This window comes from Ammospiza caudacuta, chromosome 3 (assembly GCF_027887145.1).
Source record: "Ammospiza caudacuta isolate bAmmCau1 chromosome 3, bAmmCau1.pri, whole genome shotgun sequence".
Classification (NCBI taxonomy): domain Eukaryota; kingdom Metazoa; phylum Chordata; class Aves; order Passeriformes; family Passerellidae; genus Ammospiza; species Ammospiza caudacuta.
The window spans coordinates 48,133,554-48,151,378 of NC_080595.1; the positions used below are offsets into that span (position 1 = coordinate 48,133,554).

The window sequence follows — 17,825 nt, forward strand, 5'->3', positions numbered from 1 at the left end:
TATTTATACGCAATTTTGCAGGCAGAAGGAAGGTAGGACTAGAGTTTGAGTTGAGAGTTCAAACTCCCTCCCTCAGGCAAATCAAAGGGACTATCAGGGTAAAGCAACAATTGCACATGGATTCCCAAGTCTGTCACTGTTGCTGCTTTTGTAACACAGCTTCTTAGAAAGATGTTCCAAACCGATGAATTAAAACAGATGCACTTATTCATCACTGTACATAAATTCTGTGGGTTGCAAAGCAGTATAAACACCTCTGGTACCACTTTGCAAATACACAACACAGACAATACAAAGTCAACAGTGCTACTACAGACCTAAAGTTTCTTGTCAATTGAAAGTTTCAAGAAAGAATTGCACCTTATCTCTTGGAAGTTTTTTCCTCAAGATAATTCTAAGTAATTAATTTAAGTTAGATAAAGTAACTAATGAGACTAGGTGACAAGTATTCAGAATGATGTCACATTCAGCCTTATTACACCATTTTTTATACTGCTTTTAATTTTTTTTTATGTTATTGCAGCAGAATTTACATAAGGGACAAAACCTTGATTTTGACCTTACCTCACAGCAATTTATGGTACTATTTAATGAAGTGAATCTGTGCAATTTAGCCAGTATTTGATTTATTAACTACTCGGTATAATATATAAGGAAAAAAAAAAAAAGAGATCAGTATGCCACTTTATATTGCCATTTATTATAAACAAAGCAACACTGGAATGAAAAAAAATCCTAGGCCTTGGGCAAAACAAATGAATGTCATGAAACTGCCAGTGAAAAGGGCGTGCATGTGACACAGGTGGTGGAAAAGAGAGCTTCTCAGCATCAGGAATTCATTTTCTAGGAAAAAAGATCTCAAGATGGTAGTAACAAGCATGGGAAAAAGATCTACCACCCACTGGGCTTACACATGGGGAAGGAAGCAAGAAAAAGAAGAAAGAAAAATATATGTGTAGCCAAGAAGTGGAGAAAACTGACTGAAAAAAGCCAGGAATAGATTAAGACTTAGGAAAAAACTTGGAGGGAGTAGGAATCGAAAAAGGAGCCTCTGCACCTACTGATACTGTAGGTCTCCTAAACTTTTATACCAGAGTCAGAAAGTTAATAGAAGTGTGAATAGACAGTAGTTTATATGAAGGCATGTGCTGCTGGAGGTATGTGAGATTAGATTTTTGTCTTGTCATCTATTGTGAGCCATTCTTTAAAAGGAAATTATTTTTTTCTGTACCTTAGGTTTAAGATTTTTAACTAGTCAGATCAGGAAATTTCAGTATCAAATCAGCAGGATACTGAAATTTTAATGAAGAGTAAAAATTGTGTTTTCAACTCATATTATCGAGGTATGCAGACAAACAGTAGCTTTCATCTTTGTCAGGAAATTTTCTAAAAAATATGGACTTAATATAGTAAATTACTTACTGGAATATGCAAGAGTGCTTTTGCACCATTTTTCTTCATACTGTTTCCCTCTAGTGGGACATGTTCAATTTTACCACTTTGGGCAAAAAGCAAGTGCGTTCCTGGCGGCAGAGGTACCGTGTCTGGTCGAACAGAGGGTCCAACAACAACAGGGGGAGCAGCTGTGCTCAGACCTTGTTAGCAGAGAAGGAAACAGATGGGCAAAAAATCAGTCTGTACAGCACAACAAGGTTCCTTATTATTTGCAGAGACACAATTACAGTCAGACTTCTAAGAAGGAAACAGCCTTATAAGCAGACATTAATAACTATAATCAGATGCAGAAAGCTTCTGAAATTTTCCCCTTGGCTGAAAGAGAAGGAGCAATTGACATAATAGGTCTTTTCATGTTTTCCTCTGTAATTGCTCTTTACTTCAAATGTTTAGAAAAATCTATCTTATTTTGCAGCTGAAGTGAGGAAGATGTAGGAAGGAACATCCTTCATTTCCTGAGGCAAGTAAGCCATTACAGTTCCCAGAGGGCAGAGACTATCTGGGCCTCTCACCATTTCAAGGCAAGGAAGAAGCTAGAAAACCACCTTTTTATTCAGAAGCTTACCACAGCTTCCAGATACTCTGGCTGAAGGAAAAGCGTGTGTTGGGGTCACTGAAGGGCATGAGACATACCACAATGGGACAGCAGAAATGTGCATTGCTCCAAGTCAGTGCCGTATCTCGGGGAAGGACTAAGCCCCACATTTGGGAGACAGCGCATTCAGATGGAGAGATACTCTCAAGAACCAACTGCTTCAGCCACTTACATGGTGGTCGGACTCCTGGACCGCTTCTGGTGCCATCAATCTCATTTCCATCCCTATCCACACACCAGCAATATCCACTGCCAGCATGGCACTGTGTGGGTAGGTAATTCCCATGCTCATCACACTGGGGAATGAAGTGACCAACTCTTACATCCCTTGGGAAGAAAGCACCTCCACTGCCAAGAGCTACTTCTCGTTCATGCTGGCATTTGGTCTTTTCTACTTCTGGGGAAAAAACCAAGAGAACAAAACAAACCCCAGTGAATATTTCTGTTTTAGTTAATAATTACAGTCCATTAACAGTTAGCATACACTGACCAACTACACACAAGAATTCTTACCTCTAGTGGAACATGACACTGTTACAAACCTTGAAGGAATGTGACTTCAGAATAGCTTCAACCAGTCTGCCCTACATAAGTGTGACACATTTGCTTTAAACTTATTTTATCTTTCACTGCCTAGTTAGAAAGAGAACAAACAGGTCCCCTGCATCTTCCTTCATTGAAGGGCCATAAACAGAAGCTGGAAAACACCTTGAAGCAGATGAGCAAGAACATTGTCTGACTTTTGACCCTGCTGTCTACTCACTGGCAATTATCCATAGGCCCTAAAATGTGACTAATTAGACAGACCCTACAGTGGCTGAAGGTTTCTTTGTAATGCTAAAAGTTGAGATTCCCTTCAAAGCCACAAGAGAAAACCACAACATGAGGCAGATGCCAAACTCTCTACAGATCTTAGGATCTTAGGAGATGAAACAATTAATTGCTATGATGTATATTAGGTTTTTAAAGTTTGGTTATGAAGTTTGAGCACTCATTTGATTCTTCTGGATCTAAGAAAGAAATTGGAGGGAAAAGTTGTCCACTCTGTGGTGAAGCACAGAGAAACATACCATACACATAGGCTACATCACATGCATATATATTACTGCAGAGACTACAAAGGAAAAAATGTTTTCAGATGTCAAATCAGGACATTCAGGGATCTGGCTCTTAATGTTTCAATTTTAAAAAATAGTCTGAACTAAAATTTACACCTTCTTATTATATTATCTATCATGCAGTAGGGAAAGTCATCTGGATCAATATATCTTCTAGAAGCCAAAGAACATAATGAAATTAAAAGAACACAATAAAAATAGTATATTTCCTTCTCCAGACAAAGAAATCTGGCTTGGTTTTACCACACACTTGAGATCCCTGGGAGAGAAAGATGTAATTATGGGAGAGTATCCTTTCCCTGTCAATGATTTCTACAGACATTTAGAAATACTTAGCCCAAACTGTCTGCTGAAGTGTCTTTAACACTACAATTCCATTTAATCCTTTACTTGTTTTTACACTGCCAGGATTAGGACAGGATTAGTTTTGTGTGGCTCAGACCAGACTGACCCCAGCTGAGCAAAAAGCTAATCTCATGCATCTACAGACTGTTGTGGTGTAAATCTCTGTTCTGTAAAAAAGAAGGGAGGTTTTTATTGATATTTAAAATAGTTATGCAAGCAAAAGCTTTGGACAAGTTTCATGCACCTGGACATAATTAGAGAAATATAAATGACTGGAGAACAGCTCACTGAACAACTGCAATATTTGGCATCAGTTTTAATGTGGGTGGTGGAGAGCCTTGAATCAACTTACAAAACAAGGCCCTGTGGGAAAGCCTCCATTATCTGTCTCAGATTGTTTTCATGTATTCAGTGTCCTATGCAGTATGCAGGTAAAAAAAATGTTGATTCCAGTAAACAGATGGCTTTGCCACAGGTTTTTTTATTCTAAACTTTCATTAAAGGCAGCGTTCACAGAAGAAAACAGGGGGAACACTGAGTATTGGTAAACTACTCCCCATGCATATTTTTGTCCAGTGCAGAAAAAAAAAAAATCCTAATTTCATTCCTATCAGCTTTGAGAAACACAATTAACTCCTCCTCAGTAGGATATATTAAAAAGGTAGAAACCGTTCCTTTTCTTCTTTGCATTAGAAACGCATAAAAATAGATTATATATCAACAGGTTACCATTTTTTACTCAATATTCTATGTGAATTATGGAAAGGAGGGTGTATACAATCCCAGGTAGGACCCAGTGGTTACACAAAATATATTAGTGTTATCAGCAACTTGAAATACCAATATCTGTTCTAATTTCAAGACAACGTTCACATTAATATCTGCAGATTTTACTCAGGAATTCTGATTGTATTTTTTAAGAGAACTTATCTTGCAGTGATCAAAACCAATCTCACAAATGGTCTGCTTATGCACTTAACAACACTAAAGTCAAGACACTTGTCAAACAAAATAATTTTCAATATTAGCATTGAAAGCATATGGTTGGTTCTTCCTAAAAAACAAATCAATGCTGAATTTTTACTTAAATAAAAATATTTGCAAATACCCTGTTGTCACTCACTTTGAGGAATAAATGTGTATTTTACTACTTTTTTGCTCATGAAAATCCCTTATACTAGTGATCACTTTATTAACAGTATCAAGCACAATAAGTAATCGATGTCAAATAGACATTCTGAAAAGAAAGAAAGCCAGGGTTACCATGTTCATCTACGCTGAGTAAATAATTTTAACCTTTCAACACTATGTTTTGACTCCCTAATAAGAATTTAACCAGTATTAAAACTTATAAATCAGACAAGTGACTAAATTAAAGGATAGTTCAACCAAGCACTTGGAATCCATTCTCCATTTATTTCTTCTCATCTCTGGATCACGGCCAGGATTACTATGTTTACAGCTAAGAGGCACCTAAAGAAATGTGAGTTGAAACCCAATCCAGTGTTGTAGCCTGTGCAACAATGAAGGCACAATAATATTGGATACAGATGACAGTGGGTTGGGATAAATAGTCTACTTACACTGCTTATACTGCCATACCTTTTAGTCAGTGACAGTAGGAGAAGATGCTCTGATTTTGCAAGTTTAAATAGCATTAAATAACTTTCTGAAATTAGTCTAGCTATGACAGAGTTTGAAAGATGATATTGACATGACAAATAAAGCACATTTCCTGCCTTGATGAGCTAACAGCAGAAGTTGGACAAAATGAGTAACAAGAAAGGGCACATATTTAGGTAGCACCAGGGCTACTTCTTAAGCCAGCATCCAGACACAAACCTAAGAGAAAGTAAATTTCCTTCACTAGAGCAGCCTAAATGTTCTTTCTTAGCAAGCCTGCCTTTAATGTAAGTACTGTAGTATTGCATCCAGTCAAGACTCTTTAAAGATACAGAACAATTAGGATTAGGAGAGTTCTCTGATCTCGTGATTGGCATGAAGAAAAAGTCCATTAAATACAACTGGCAGTGCCAAGAGCAAATAACACCTACCTGGTGTAATGGTGCTGTTACACCTACTGCACCTGACTGTAGCAAATGGGAAACAAGCCACACCTGTTTCAGGCTCCATATACAGGGATAATTAGCCCTAATTTTCAGGAGGTTCTTACCATTCTTGAAACCCATATTTGAAATGCAAGGCAAATGATCATGTCAGTGATGATAAAAATAGTTACACCAGGACTAGTTCATTCTGCCAGAGAAGAAACAACCAGTAAAAGCAGGACCTAGGTAATTGTTGGTGATGAAAATAAGCAGAGGGAACATCAGCTTTTCATTAACAGCAGGATCAAGTTACAGTATTTTTCAGTGTATGAATTTAAACATTACCAATCAGCATTTGCTGTAAAATTAAGTAAAACCCCATTCTCTCTACATTTTGCTGCAGTGGATGCTTGACTGCTGAAGGTAATACACCAACCTAACAGCTTTGTGTTTTCCTATGGTGCACTATTTATGCCCACAGGACTGTATGATTTTTGAAACAAAGCACTTAATTTGGCAAATAATTAAAAACTGAAAGAAATAATCTGAGTCAGAAGTCAAGAGTCATGAACTAGTGGTATCTTTGGTAAATTCCCATATTGCTTTAGTATTGCTTGCAAATTTCCCTATTAAGAAATTTAATTCCATCATTTGGATTCCAGAGGAAGATCTACAACCATAGCTGGCATCATTTGTAGATGTGAAACAGGCCACATGAGAAGGACAGGATGTAAATGTAGAGTTATGCTTCTTGGAATAAACTGTGTAGACAAGCCTCTAAAGATAGATTAATCTTTGAAATTACAACCCAAAAAAGCTATCAGTAGATCATAGCTCGGTGGTGTAAGGATTGTGAGAGGGTATAAAAAATAATTCAGCATATACACAGGGAATATACAGGCACAGAGAAGAGTATTAGGATGGGGAGGTGATTTAAGAAATGCTGCATCCAGCTCTGGCAACCACAGTTCAAAAGAACAGTGAGAAATTGAATGAGTATACGGAAGAATGCTCCTAAGACAGAAGCTGTAGAGCAGAACAGAGAGAATTAAGGTGCAATGAAGAATTTATGTACTGTGGAACACAGCACAAGTCAGACTAAATACATAGAATGGTGCATCCTGAACCTCAGCTAAATGATCATTCTTCAGAAGAATCAATTTGTATTTTATGAGTATTAAACTTTTTTTTCAGTTGATTAATGAATTACCAGAAGAAACCTGGAATTTAAAAGTCACTGAAATAGATTATGGATAAAAATGAAAATGTAGTAGCATGAATATGGAAAAATGAGATGAAAAACATACATGTACATATTTCTCACATATGTAAAGAAAGAAACAGAATGGAGAAAAAAGCAAATTAAAGCCATATACAAATACTCAAGGAATTTTTTTAGCCATAGATGATTGCTTTTGTAGCAGCCACATATAAAATTATTTATGGACTTCTCTTAAAAAAAGATGGAAGCTGAATAAAAGGATGAGAAACTGAGATGTATGGACTTCTCTTATTCAAAGACTTATACTGACATTTTTAATTGCTGTCCTCAGATACTGGAGAAAAAAAAATTTAAAAACCCAAATGAAAAAGCTTCCCTTTGTCCCTTCATTTTCCTTTGTAATTCCTCACTTACAGTTTTGCCCTGGTAAGTGTGTTTCTCATGTGAAACCAGTTGCACACAGATGATCAGACAACAGCTCTTAACAGTTCCTAGTTCCAAGAATCCAGGCTTGTTTCTGTTTAGTAAACAGTGTCTGGGGTCTGCAGGGGTAGAAACACTCAGACATCTGGTTTTTTTGAAATGGAAAAATGAAGCGTGAGGAAATAATGAAGTACAGGCTTCCTTAATAGCTGGGAGCAGCAGGACATTCCAGCATCATTAACTCTTTCATTTAACACGCCCGTTCACTCCTACAGACATTCCCATGTCTGTGATTCAAATCCATTTTTCTTGTTAGTCTACTTGTTTCAAGAGTTGCCATTGAGACTTAACAGTAGGTTTCATACAATAATAAAGACACTAAACAAGCAAGTAATTGTACACACGGGTTGGAACTGAGAACAGCAAAAAGAACTGAGTATTTGGATGAATGAAACTTTCCATACTATTTACAACCAGGAAAAACTTCGGTTACTACACTGAAGCTTATTAGATCAAAACCTCAAAACCTTAGTGTGTAAAAAGGGGGAGAAAGGGTCTCTAATTACAGCTGAATACAATACAGCCTTCTCTGCAATCTCCATTCTGAAGCAACTCCAATGCTAGAGTAAACTCAACTACTTTTGTGAGGCTTCAGAAAGTATAGTTTGTTTCTGTCCCTGGCAATGATTAACTGATGGATCTATCCATTCTAGAAGCACTAAAACTTTAGCAACAGATGACACCCCAAGGGCAGCTATTGTTCTATTAACTCTAAGAAGGGAGCAGTCACTAAGTTGTAAACATTGCCATTGCTGCAGACTAGCTCAGCAACACAAATACTTTATACTTCAGTCACAATTCAGCAAAAGTGAGACTTCTTATCTACTCTTTTTTTTTTTTTTTTTTACTGCTCAGAACATTTAATGAGCAGAGATAATTGATACTGTGTTTCTAAAAGCCTGTCTTCTACTGGTAATACAAAACTGTATTAAAAAGAATATCAGTGAGGCATATATGAAGACTAACAAAGCCTGGCAGCTTTGTTAGTCTTCATATTTGTTAGTCTTTGTTAGCAGATCTCCACCCACTAAAACAGTAGAGACAAAATTCTTAAAAATATTTTGTTACTGTTATTAAAATTGTGACATGGAAAAATCCCTATTCAAGACAATTATGTTAAGCACAGAATGTGAAAAAGTGTACACGATAAGTAGGAAATAAAGTAACTACAAAATAATACCATGTGCTTAGCAGTTGAGTAGACACACTAACCACTGCATAAGAAAAGGTGTTAAGAATAACAAAACAACCCTCTACTTAAGCAAATCATCACATACACTCAGAAGAAATTAATTGTGTCCCTGTAATAAAGTTAATTGGTAGATTGCAAATATCAGTCTACCAAACCACCTGTTTCATCTACAAAGGGCATGTGGCAGACATGAAAGCAATGTTTTTGCCTCTACATTTCTGCCTGAAGAACTGGAAGCTTTAAGGTTTGATTTGCTTCAAGCTATTCACATCAAGTTTCTTCTCCAGTAGAAATAATTTTATCAGCTTGATAGTTAGCTAAATATTTTGACACAGGTCATAAACACCAGTTAGTTCCTCATTCATCTAGCACTAAAATGAAAACACACATGGGTAATTGTGCATGAAATGTTAGTTAAAAATTATATTAAAAGATGGACAAAGTGGTGAAAGCTATGCCTCAGAATTAAACATCAGAAATCCTCCTGGAATTTACCTATGATATAAAAATCTACAAGCACTGGGTGATTTCACATAACACGTTACTGTGCACATGGTGAACTGTCATGTAAATATGATTTAAAACTAGAATCATCTTTGTGATGTTCTTTTCTCTCCTCCATACAATCCTTTGTCTTTTGATTTCAAAAGCTGAGCATCCAATTGTGGGGAAAAAAAAGGTCAGAAATTCAGAATTAGGGAGTATAGAGGCTAAATAAAAATATTAAGCCTCAGGTAGTAACATCATGCCACACTGACAAGCACGTTGAAGCAAGCACCTCCACTATTAAAAAATAACAAAACAACCCAACCAAGACACCCAAACCCTTTCTCTCCTTCTGGCTCTAGGATATTCTTGTTTCTCTTGACTGCACAGTTTGAGTTTCAGTCTCTTGAGAAATGCCCACCAGCAAGAATCTTAGAGAAGACAAATTTGGTTTGAATATACTGAGAAGTTAGGGTTTATTTCCTGGCTGAAATATTCACCATCTACAAAACCTGAGTGCTGTCCCATAGGTTTGCCATGCTTTTGAATGAAAGTAATATAACAACACTATCTTGTGCTACAATATTCTTTCCTCTTTTTTTTTTTTTTTTGTAGCACACCTTCAAGATGAGTTTTATACCTCAAGCTTCAAAGTACAATGGAGAAACACAAGTGCGAGGGTAAAGAACTTCCTCCTAAATAGAGAATAATCTGGATAAATATAGAAACAAGTAAGTGCCAGCTGGAAACTGTAGTCTTTCTAGACCACAGGCTGTATGTGGCATGTAGGCATCTAGATCTTACTGCAGACAAGAGCCTCGTGACTTTGGTCTAATTTTTCACTTTTCTCCTGTAAATATTGCATTCATTTGCCAACAATTCCAGATATTTTATGGTAAGCGATTACTGAGTATGCAAACCAAATCACCCCCACAGTCAAACCTTTACACAAGGCAACTTCAAAAGATAGTATCAGCTTGGGGCTGAAAACTGCTGGGGATAGAATAAACAAAGCATAAAATGGGACATTGAACAGGACATCATGAAAAAGTGATAGCAGTCAAGATACAGTTTTGACACAAGCTTGGTAAAGTCCTAAACCTGAAAGACTTGGGAAGAACAAAGTCACTCTGTTTCAGAAGGGAACAAAATTAAGATATATATCCTCCAAATCCCAAATTATATTTCTGGTCCAACTTTCAAGAACTATAGAATTTTACCTCCTAACACACATCGGAAACCATCCCCACGATAACCTGCCTTACAGTGGCAGCTGAAGGACCCGGGAGTGTTGTAGCAGAAAGCATCTGGATGACAGTGGCCCTGTTGACATTCATCTACATCTGTAAAAGAAAAGATCAATCTCAGGTGACTGCTCCTTCTGATGGACAAATCAGAGTGATGAAATTAAGTACAAACCTATCGCATTTTCAGGCTCCTATTTTAGGGTAACTGATTAGACATACAGACAGTTCTTGGGAAATACATCTAGTAGAGAAATGCAAGGGAGATAAAAAAAGGGGGCTGAAGAAGGGGAAGGGGTAGCATGCCTGTATTTTAGTACCTCTATCTCAGCAAATCCCAGGATTCCCCTATCCCAAAGGGTAATAGACATTATTAACTCACACAGTATTTTAGACATACATGTCCATATTTCCCGAAGAAATGACTTAACATAGCAAGAGAAGTAGGATTTGGTTAGCCATGTTTCCAACACGCAATTAGGTAAAGCTCCCCCACTGCACTCAGACTGACATGAAACAGAATGCAATTTTTTTTTAATATATAATCAGAGTATTATGTTTCACCACATTTGTAATTTAAACCAATACAGTGCAAACACTTGCAGCAGACAAAGGTCTGCAGCTGCAGATTCCTGCAGTTGTCTCATCTTGGACCTTCTATGAATCAAACATTGAAGAGTAAATTCAAAAGTGAGAGGAGGAAAAGAGAAATGCTTAATAAAAATTTCTGCCTCAGGAACGCAGACTAAGAAATTTCTTACTTGAGATGACAAGTAGATATAGGACACAGCAAAGAGCAGCCCAGCAGTGCAATGCAGAGTATCAAAGCCCCAGAATAAATGGTGCTACCCACCCTGACAGGCTCGCCCATCTCCGGAGAAGCCTGGGAGGCAGGTGCAGATGTAGGCAGACCCTCCGGTGTACACACACTGGGCACGCTGAGGAATGTCACAGTTGTGTGTGCCCCTCTGGCAGTGGTTTACCTCATGCTCCACAGCTGCAGGTTAAATGTGTTAGAGAGGAGATGAAAATCTGAACTTTCCTTCTCAGTCTAAGCCTCATAGTAAGTTCATACAAGAGAACAACATCTGTGAAAGATTACAGGAGAGAAAGGAAACAAGGAACTGAGGGGTTTTTGCTTGGGGATTGGGACTTCTTCCTTTTTTTTTTCCTCTGAAATCTCCCCTTTCAGTGATGTTAAATCTTATTAATGTCTTACAATGAATTGACTGTCCTCAGCACCTCACAGGTGCTTGCTAATATAGAAAGGGGCAGAAAAACTACCATAGTGACAGATCCCAATATCCATATCAGCTTTGGTTGTGAAAAGGAGTCCTGAATGAAGAAATGTAAGGCATCTCACTGAGCTAACTCACATGTTAGCTAAGTGGCCAGTTCACTGCATTGGGAATTATTTAGATGACCTGCTACACTAACCTAGTACTGACCCAGGGCTGCTGTCACTTGGCAACAAATAGGAGCTGTGACTCACTCAATGGAAGATAAAAACATTTGTCAACTACTGGAGAGATCTGGGACCAGACCTGCAGCTTTTCATAACTTTCTCATGTTCACAGCTGTGGCTCTCAAAGCACTGCACTACTTTGCACATAAACTGTTTTAAGAAATTGCTGGAGCTCTGTCTATGCTTACCTATAACATCAGAGAACAGGGAAGGAAATCATGGTACTGGAAACAGGAAGAGGTAAAATACTACAAAAATTTTGAGCCTGAAAAAAAAAGTGTCCAGTGTGCACATCTAGGAATAGAGTTCCAGCTGCTCAAACAGAGGCTGCTAAAACACTGAGGCTGTCTTTACACAGTTATGACAAGGATTTGAAAAGGGGCCAAGACATGAGTCTACAACGTTCATTTCATCACAGCACACAGATGGAAACTACCACAGTGTCAGCAGGGAAATAAAAATCTTCTATCAGAGCCATATCTGAAAACACTCATTTTGTCTGTTTCTCTGGAGAAAATGACATCATTGTTAGAATCATTAATATCTTTATTTGATGAAGTAAGTTTCAGATTAAAAAGAAATTCATTAAAAACAGTATTATAAATAAATAAGGTAAGAGTTGGAGCTCAAAGGGAGTCTCCAAGTCTTTCTGTTTCTGATCCTACAAAGAGGAGGACAAGATTTATTTACAACTCTCTTATAAAGCTACTTAGTGAATCACACAGCTGGTATGAAAAAAAAGGGCTGGTTCCAAAGGAGCTGAGTCAGAGCTGCTATCCCATAGCAAATTGCAAAAGCACAGAGGGTTGCTGTTACCCCTTTTGGGGTTCATATTCTTGGTAGGTTATAAGACCCTCGACCACGAAAAGATTATCATGACATCTATTTTCAATCAGTTGGGAAACTAGAGTTTATCTTCCCTCTCTTTAGCCTTAAAAATGCAATTTGTTTTTAGTTGAAGGAAGGGATCAAACTGAAATCGTTCAAACTGGGCAAGGAATTACTTAGCACTTGCTAAAAGTGGAACATCAGCTTCATGGGAAACTGGTAGAGTGAAGCTGGTGAGGTCATGGCTGGAGGGAAGAATGTTCCCTTTCAGGTCCAAGTCACAAAACTTCAGTGTTGGACATAACGGAAGGAACATAAAGCTGCTCTTCCACATCTCACCCTATCCCTTCCAGTGGCCTTAGTAGAAGGAGCTGCTTTTTCTGACTGTTCTGTGAGAAAGAGAATTAGGGTGCACTGTGACTTAGGGAACAGACATGAATTGTAATTCATACTGGAGCAGAGAAATTTGGCTTGTGAGAGAGTGTAAAGACTTTGCAGCATGCAAAGTCACAAACTCCAGGAAAGTAATGCATCTCTCTGCTGTAAGATGAAGGCTCCTCACTCTTTGCTGAAGAAGAGTCTTTTCTATAATGAGCAATGACCTGGATGCATTAGCTGATCAAAGGGTAGCTAAACTTCCCCCACAAAGCTGTCACAACAGAAGCAAAAAATCCTCAGCTGTTATCACTTCTTTCCAAAAGAAAAAGGAACTTCCAGCCATACTGGTAGAGTGTGAATAGATTTTTTTGGTACAGAATTACAGATTGCAAAGAAAAATTCTAACAAGAAAAAAAAATCTCCATCCTATCCTGACAGTTGCAGCTCTAGAGGTAGAGTCACTATTCCTTTTTTGTTATTTGTCATTATCTCTCTTCCATATACCATTTGTGGATTCCTTTTTCCAAAAGGAATTTCTACAACTTGAGTGAAAAACAGGGCAAAGAGGAAAAAGAAAATATATCCCTTGTTAGGAGAACCTTAGTCTAGCAAATACAGATTAACTCAGGCTTCCTCCAGAAAAAAAGTTGTTAAATTACAGAAAAATAAACTAGTTTAGGCGACAACTACTGAATTTGATATTTAATGGTCCATTAAAAAAGAGCTAAGAGCCAAATTGCAAATATTTTAACAGTGAAGTGATCTGCAGCTACAACTCTTTTCTATCATGATAAATTATCACTTCAGAATAAGCTGCAATAGCCAAGACACATTGGTTTAGAGCTGTACACTATCTTGTCCAAGGGATGAGTTTGTAACTGAAATCTCATCTGTTAAATTGAACTCTGGATTAGACATAAGCAGCAAAACACAAATCCCCAAAAAGTCCAAAGCACAGCACCTAGAAAACGCAGGAAAACCCGGTAATCATGAGCTGCAGTACAAAGTCCTGAACCCCACTCACGCTAAAGATCAGCATAGATCATGAAGCAGTGTTTTCTATCCCTGTGAGATGGATCACAGCCCAAGGGCTTGTGGGCAGTGCTTTTCAGAAATATGAAACTCACCAACACAAGTCCGCCCATCTGCCGCAAACTGGTATCCCCCAACACACTCGCAGCGGTAGGTTCCCGGCTGGTTGTTGCAGTCTGCATTGCTACCACACAGCCCTGGCTGCTCTGAACACTCATCAATATCTAGGGTGTTGAAAGGATCTCAGTTATTACAAAAATGCATTTAATATGGATGCCAGAAAAACAGAAACTGGGGAACTCTAGGTTAATATCAGTCTCCTGTACTTAGGCCATGGCTTGGACAGACCATGCCTCTTAAGAGATATTAATAACCTGAAAATAAGTTTTGAGGTAACTGTGACCTCAGTTACACTGCACCAAAAAGAAGAAAACAAAGCAGGAGAAGTTCTGTCATGGAGTAAGAAGGGGATACCACAGGAAATTGCAGAAGAAAGAGAAGCCAAAGAAAATGCAACCTTAGGTGAGCAGAAGCAACAATAGCTACTAGCATGAACTCTAGGAAAGGCTTCATTATCCATAGACATCTCTAATCCACTGCTGCCCAGCTCACAGCATCAGAGGACTGGAAGGGACAGAGTGATGCTATCATTTTCACTAGCAAGTTGATTAAAAGGTTAGAGTGGGAGGAGAGTTGTGCTTTGGGTTTTAAAAGCCCTCAAAACTTTTTTAGGTAATAGGGATGCCACGTTTCATTAATGCACGTTTTTCTTGAAAACACATGTTAGTGCTGTGCTTTGATTGCAAGGCAAAAACCAAATACACTAGGAATACAGAGTAGAATGAACTGGGAAATATTAGTCTTTTGGAACAGAAATGGATTTTCAAAGTAGATTGTGAAAAAGCTGATTTCAATGAATTGCACATATCTGTGCTCTGTCTGCATGCGCATTTCCTATTTCTCATCTCTCTTGAGAACTTTTAACCCAGTTGACTCATTTTAACCAGAACTTGCATTACAGTAAAGTTCTCACAACTAAGTTCCCACATATTTTATAAAAAGATGAACTGGGTGGAAAAGATGCTTTGCAAGATAGGAAAACATACTCTTCAAGACAGTCAAACCTGCTTACTTTGATTATTGAGATACATAGCCCAGCAAGCTTCTAACCCTAAAATCAGCCTCTCAGGGCAGTTTATTTTGCTGGAATGGCTAGCCCTGAGGGTCAATATGCTCCAAATAATATAAATTGTACACTAGTTTTCATTTTGCAATGTATTGAAGTGTTTTGATACCGTAACAAACGCTTCCATCTCCGCGGAAGCCGATTGAACATTCGCAGAAAAAACGATTCCCAGTTCCTGGATGGCACATGGCGTTGGTGTCACAGTTATGAGTGCCAGTGTAGCAAGGATTCCGGTTAATATCAGCAGAACCATCTGCCAAGAGAGACCATATTTAGCCCTGATGACTCTGTCCAAGTAATAGCACCCAGTTAAGACCAGAAATGAGGTTCCAGGTTTAATGCGTTTCCAGGTTTAATGTGCTCATAATGCACATTAAACAAGGAAACACATTTTTTGCACCAGGAAGAAAGGGCCTTGCAGGTGATATCTCAGATATGTATTTAATAGCACCTGTATTCCTTGTTACTCGTACAGAGGACTAGTGAGTTAAAAAAGAGCCACAAAAACCTCTCTAAAGAATAAGATAGAAAGAAAATGCATTTTCCAGTCACTGACACAAGACTCAAAACACGATTCCTAACAGCTTGGTTTATTCATTTAATTAGCAGAACTTCATTTTGTAACAAACAAAAGTGAACACAGCCTGGTTTTATACTTATCTGGTGTGCATTTTCAAATAATCTCTTTGCTTTCTTTCTGTTATTAGTGGAAGCTTGGACAGCTCATCTAAAAAATACCTTTCAAAAGCAGCCTACAATTCAAAGACAAATGCTATGTTTCAAGATAAATTATAGAAACTCATCCATGGTAAATCTCATTCCCCTCTTTTGCTCTCTTCTCTCTTTTTGGGGAGACAATGTCCCCCCCTAAAAATGAATAAAGGAACTACAAACTAGGTAAAGATGAACAACACACTCCATGCATCCAAGTGTGAATAGATTCAAGGTGGTGTATTGAGAGTATTTCAAGGAATTAGACATAAACCCCAGTGAATTTCAACAACACGGCATCACTTAAATTCTCTTTCTCAAGTAAATATACAAATTTTCAACAATTCCATTTCTCTCTTTCACTGGTGGATCTGGACTGCTACTAAATAATGAAATTAATTCATGTAACTCATTAACACCCATCTAGGGCAGGCTAAAAAAATTGATGACTGCTCTTAATTGCTTACAAAAGAGAAAAAGCAAAATTTGTATACCTATATAAAATACGTACCACTGATGGGGCCGATGGAATTGCTCATGGCGTATCGCAGGATCTGCTCGTCCCTGTTGTACAGGACAAACACACTGTCCACCGAGAGCTGCTGAGTGGCAGGAGCAGAATGGGGGGTGTCATCATGGATGCATTCATCAAAGGAGATAGTCTGGCGCCACTGGTAGGCACCCGTGTAGGTGGCAGCCACTCCATCCCTTTCTGGCTCTGTCACCGTGTACTCCCTCGAGGACGATGAAGTGATCACTGCGACACGACAGCAAACACACTCATCAGAGCAGAGACCAAAAGCGCCCTGTCAAATGCTATCTGTAGACTTGGGATGCAGTCTGTGTAGTGCAAATGGGAATTTCAAAGGCTAGAAGCTGCAAAAGGGGATGTATTTCCATGCAAAGGAACAAACACTGGAGTATACTTACTCTGTTCTCAGGGCTCACAGTTTTTAGAAATGAGTAATTTGATATATTTTGACATATTTAAAAATTTCAACTTTACTTTGTGGATTTCTAAGTAATGAAAGGAAAATTGAACTCAGCAAACTCAGATTGCTTTAGGTTCCTTTTTAGATCTCCAAGCTAAGGACAGTCATCTCACCAGCCTAAACTACATCCACTTTTTAGTTTATTGTAGGCTACTAGCCTTGGATTTTAACAGAGACCTGAAGAAGCTGCATGTCTGAGAGCTCCTGCATGCTTCATAACAGTTTTCTATACTAGGAAAAATTGTGAACAAAACTCTTCAAAAAGATCTGGGCTTGTGGATCTTCCCACTGTAGGAAAGGTCCTCAGAACACCAGTATTCTTTGTTTGGACACCAGAACACACCTATATCAATCCACTTGGAGCAGCTGGCTAAAGCTGGATTTCTGCTAAGTCCATTAGATATGCCATAGGACAGCAGATTTGCAGCTGTTCGAGTCCTGGTAAATCAAATCCAGCCTGAAGGACATCTCCCTCTGGCCCCTGACTTTACCTCCATGGGAACAGCATTTCTGCCAAGTAGACAACTGTTCTGTAAAGCAGATACTGCCCAAACTCTCAAGTTGTTCAGCACAAAGCAGAAGCTTCCTGCTGCTTCCACTTCCTCCTCCTCCCAGTCCAAAACAAAAGGCAAAGCACAAGCAGGTTCATCACTGGCTACCAAACTCGGATATTAGTGAAAATAAGGCAGTGATGATGTAACCACACTATTTTCTAGCTCTAACAACCAAAAGTGCACCCTTGGAGAAAAGTGCAGTATCTCCAGAATTCATGTGCACCACAGGCTGCTTCATCTGTAATATTTATCTCATTGACAGTTGGACTGGTTGACCAACAGCAACGCTCCAACCTCACTTCTCCACTTTCGGTATTGAAACACCCATCATTTTATCCAGGAAGAGGAAAGCAAAATAAGCAAAACAAGATTGCCCTCTAAATAGTGAATGAAGAATGGTTCTCTTAGGAAACTGTGATAAAGGAATAGAGAGAGAGGACTACTGAAGAGACAATGTAGGAAACTGATAAGGGAATTAAGAGGTAATTTCC

General features: G+C 38.4%; 1 protein-coding gene across 2 annotated transcripts in view; it reads right to left on the reverse strand.

The window, feature by feature from the left end:
- The window catches only part of NID1 (nidogen 1), a 46,626-nt gene that overhangs the window by 11,983 nt on the left and 16,818 nt on the right, over positions 1-17,825 (reverse strand). For both annotated transcript variants that reach the window (XM_058800758.1, XM_058800759.1), the window contains 7 exons: positions 16,300-16,545; positions 15,187-15,330; positions 13,987-14,115; positions 11,042-11,185; positions 10,165-10,287; positions 2,223-2,447; positions 1,423-1,595 (listed from right to left, as the gene is read on the reverse strand). In XM_058800758.1, coding sequence (XP_058656741.1) covers positions 1,423-1,595; positions 2,223-2,447; positions 10,165-10,287; positions 11,042-11,185; positions 13,987-14,115; positions 15,187-15,330; positions 16,300-16,545 — 1,184 coding nt within the window. The remainder of the gene's footprint in view (positions 1-1,422; positions 1,596-2,222; positions 2,448-10,164; positions 10,288-11,041; positions 11,186-13,986; positions 14,116-15,186; positions 15,331-16,299; positions 16,546-17,825) is intronic.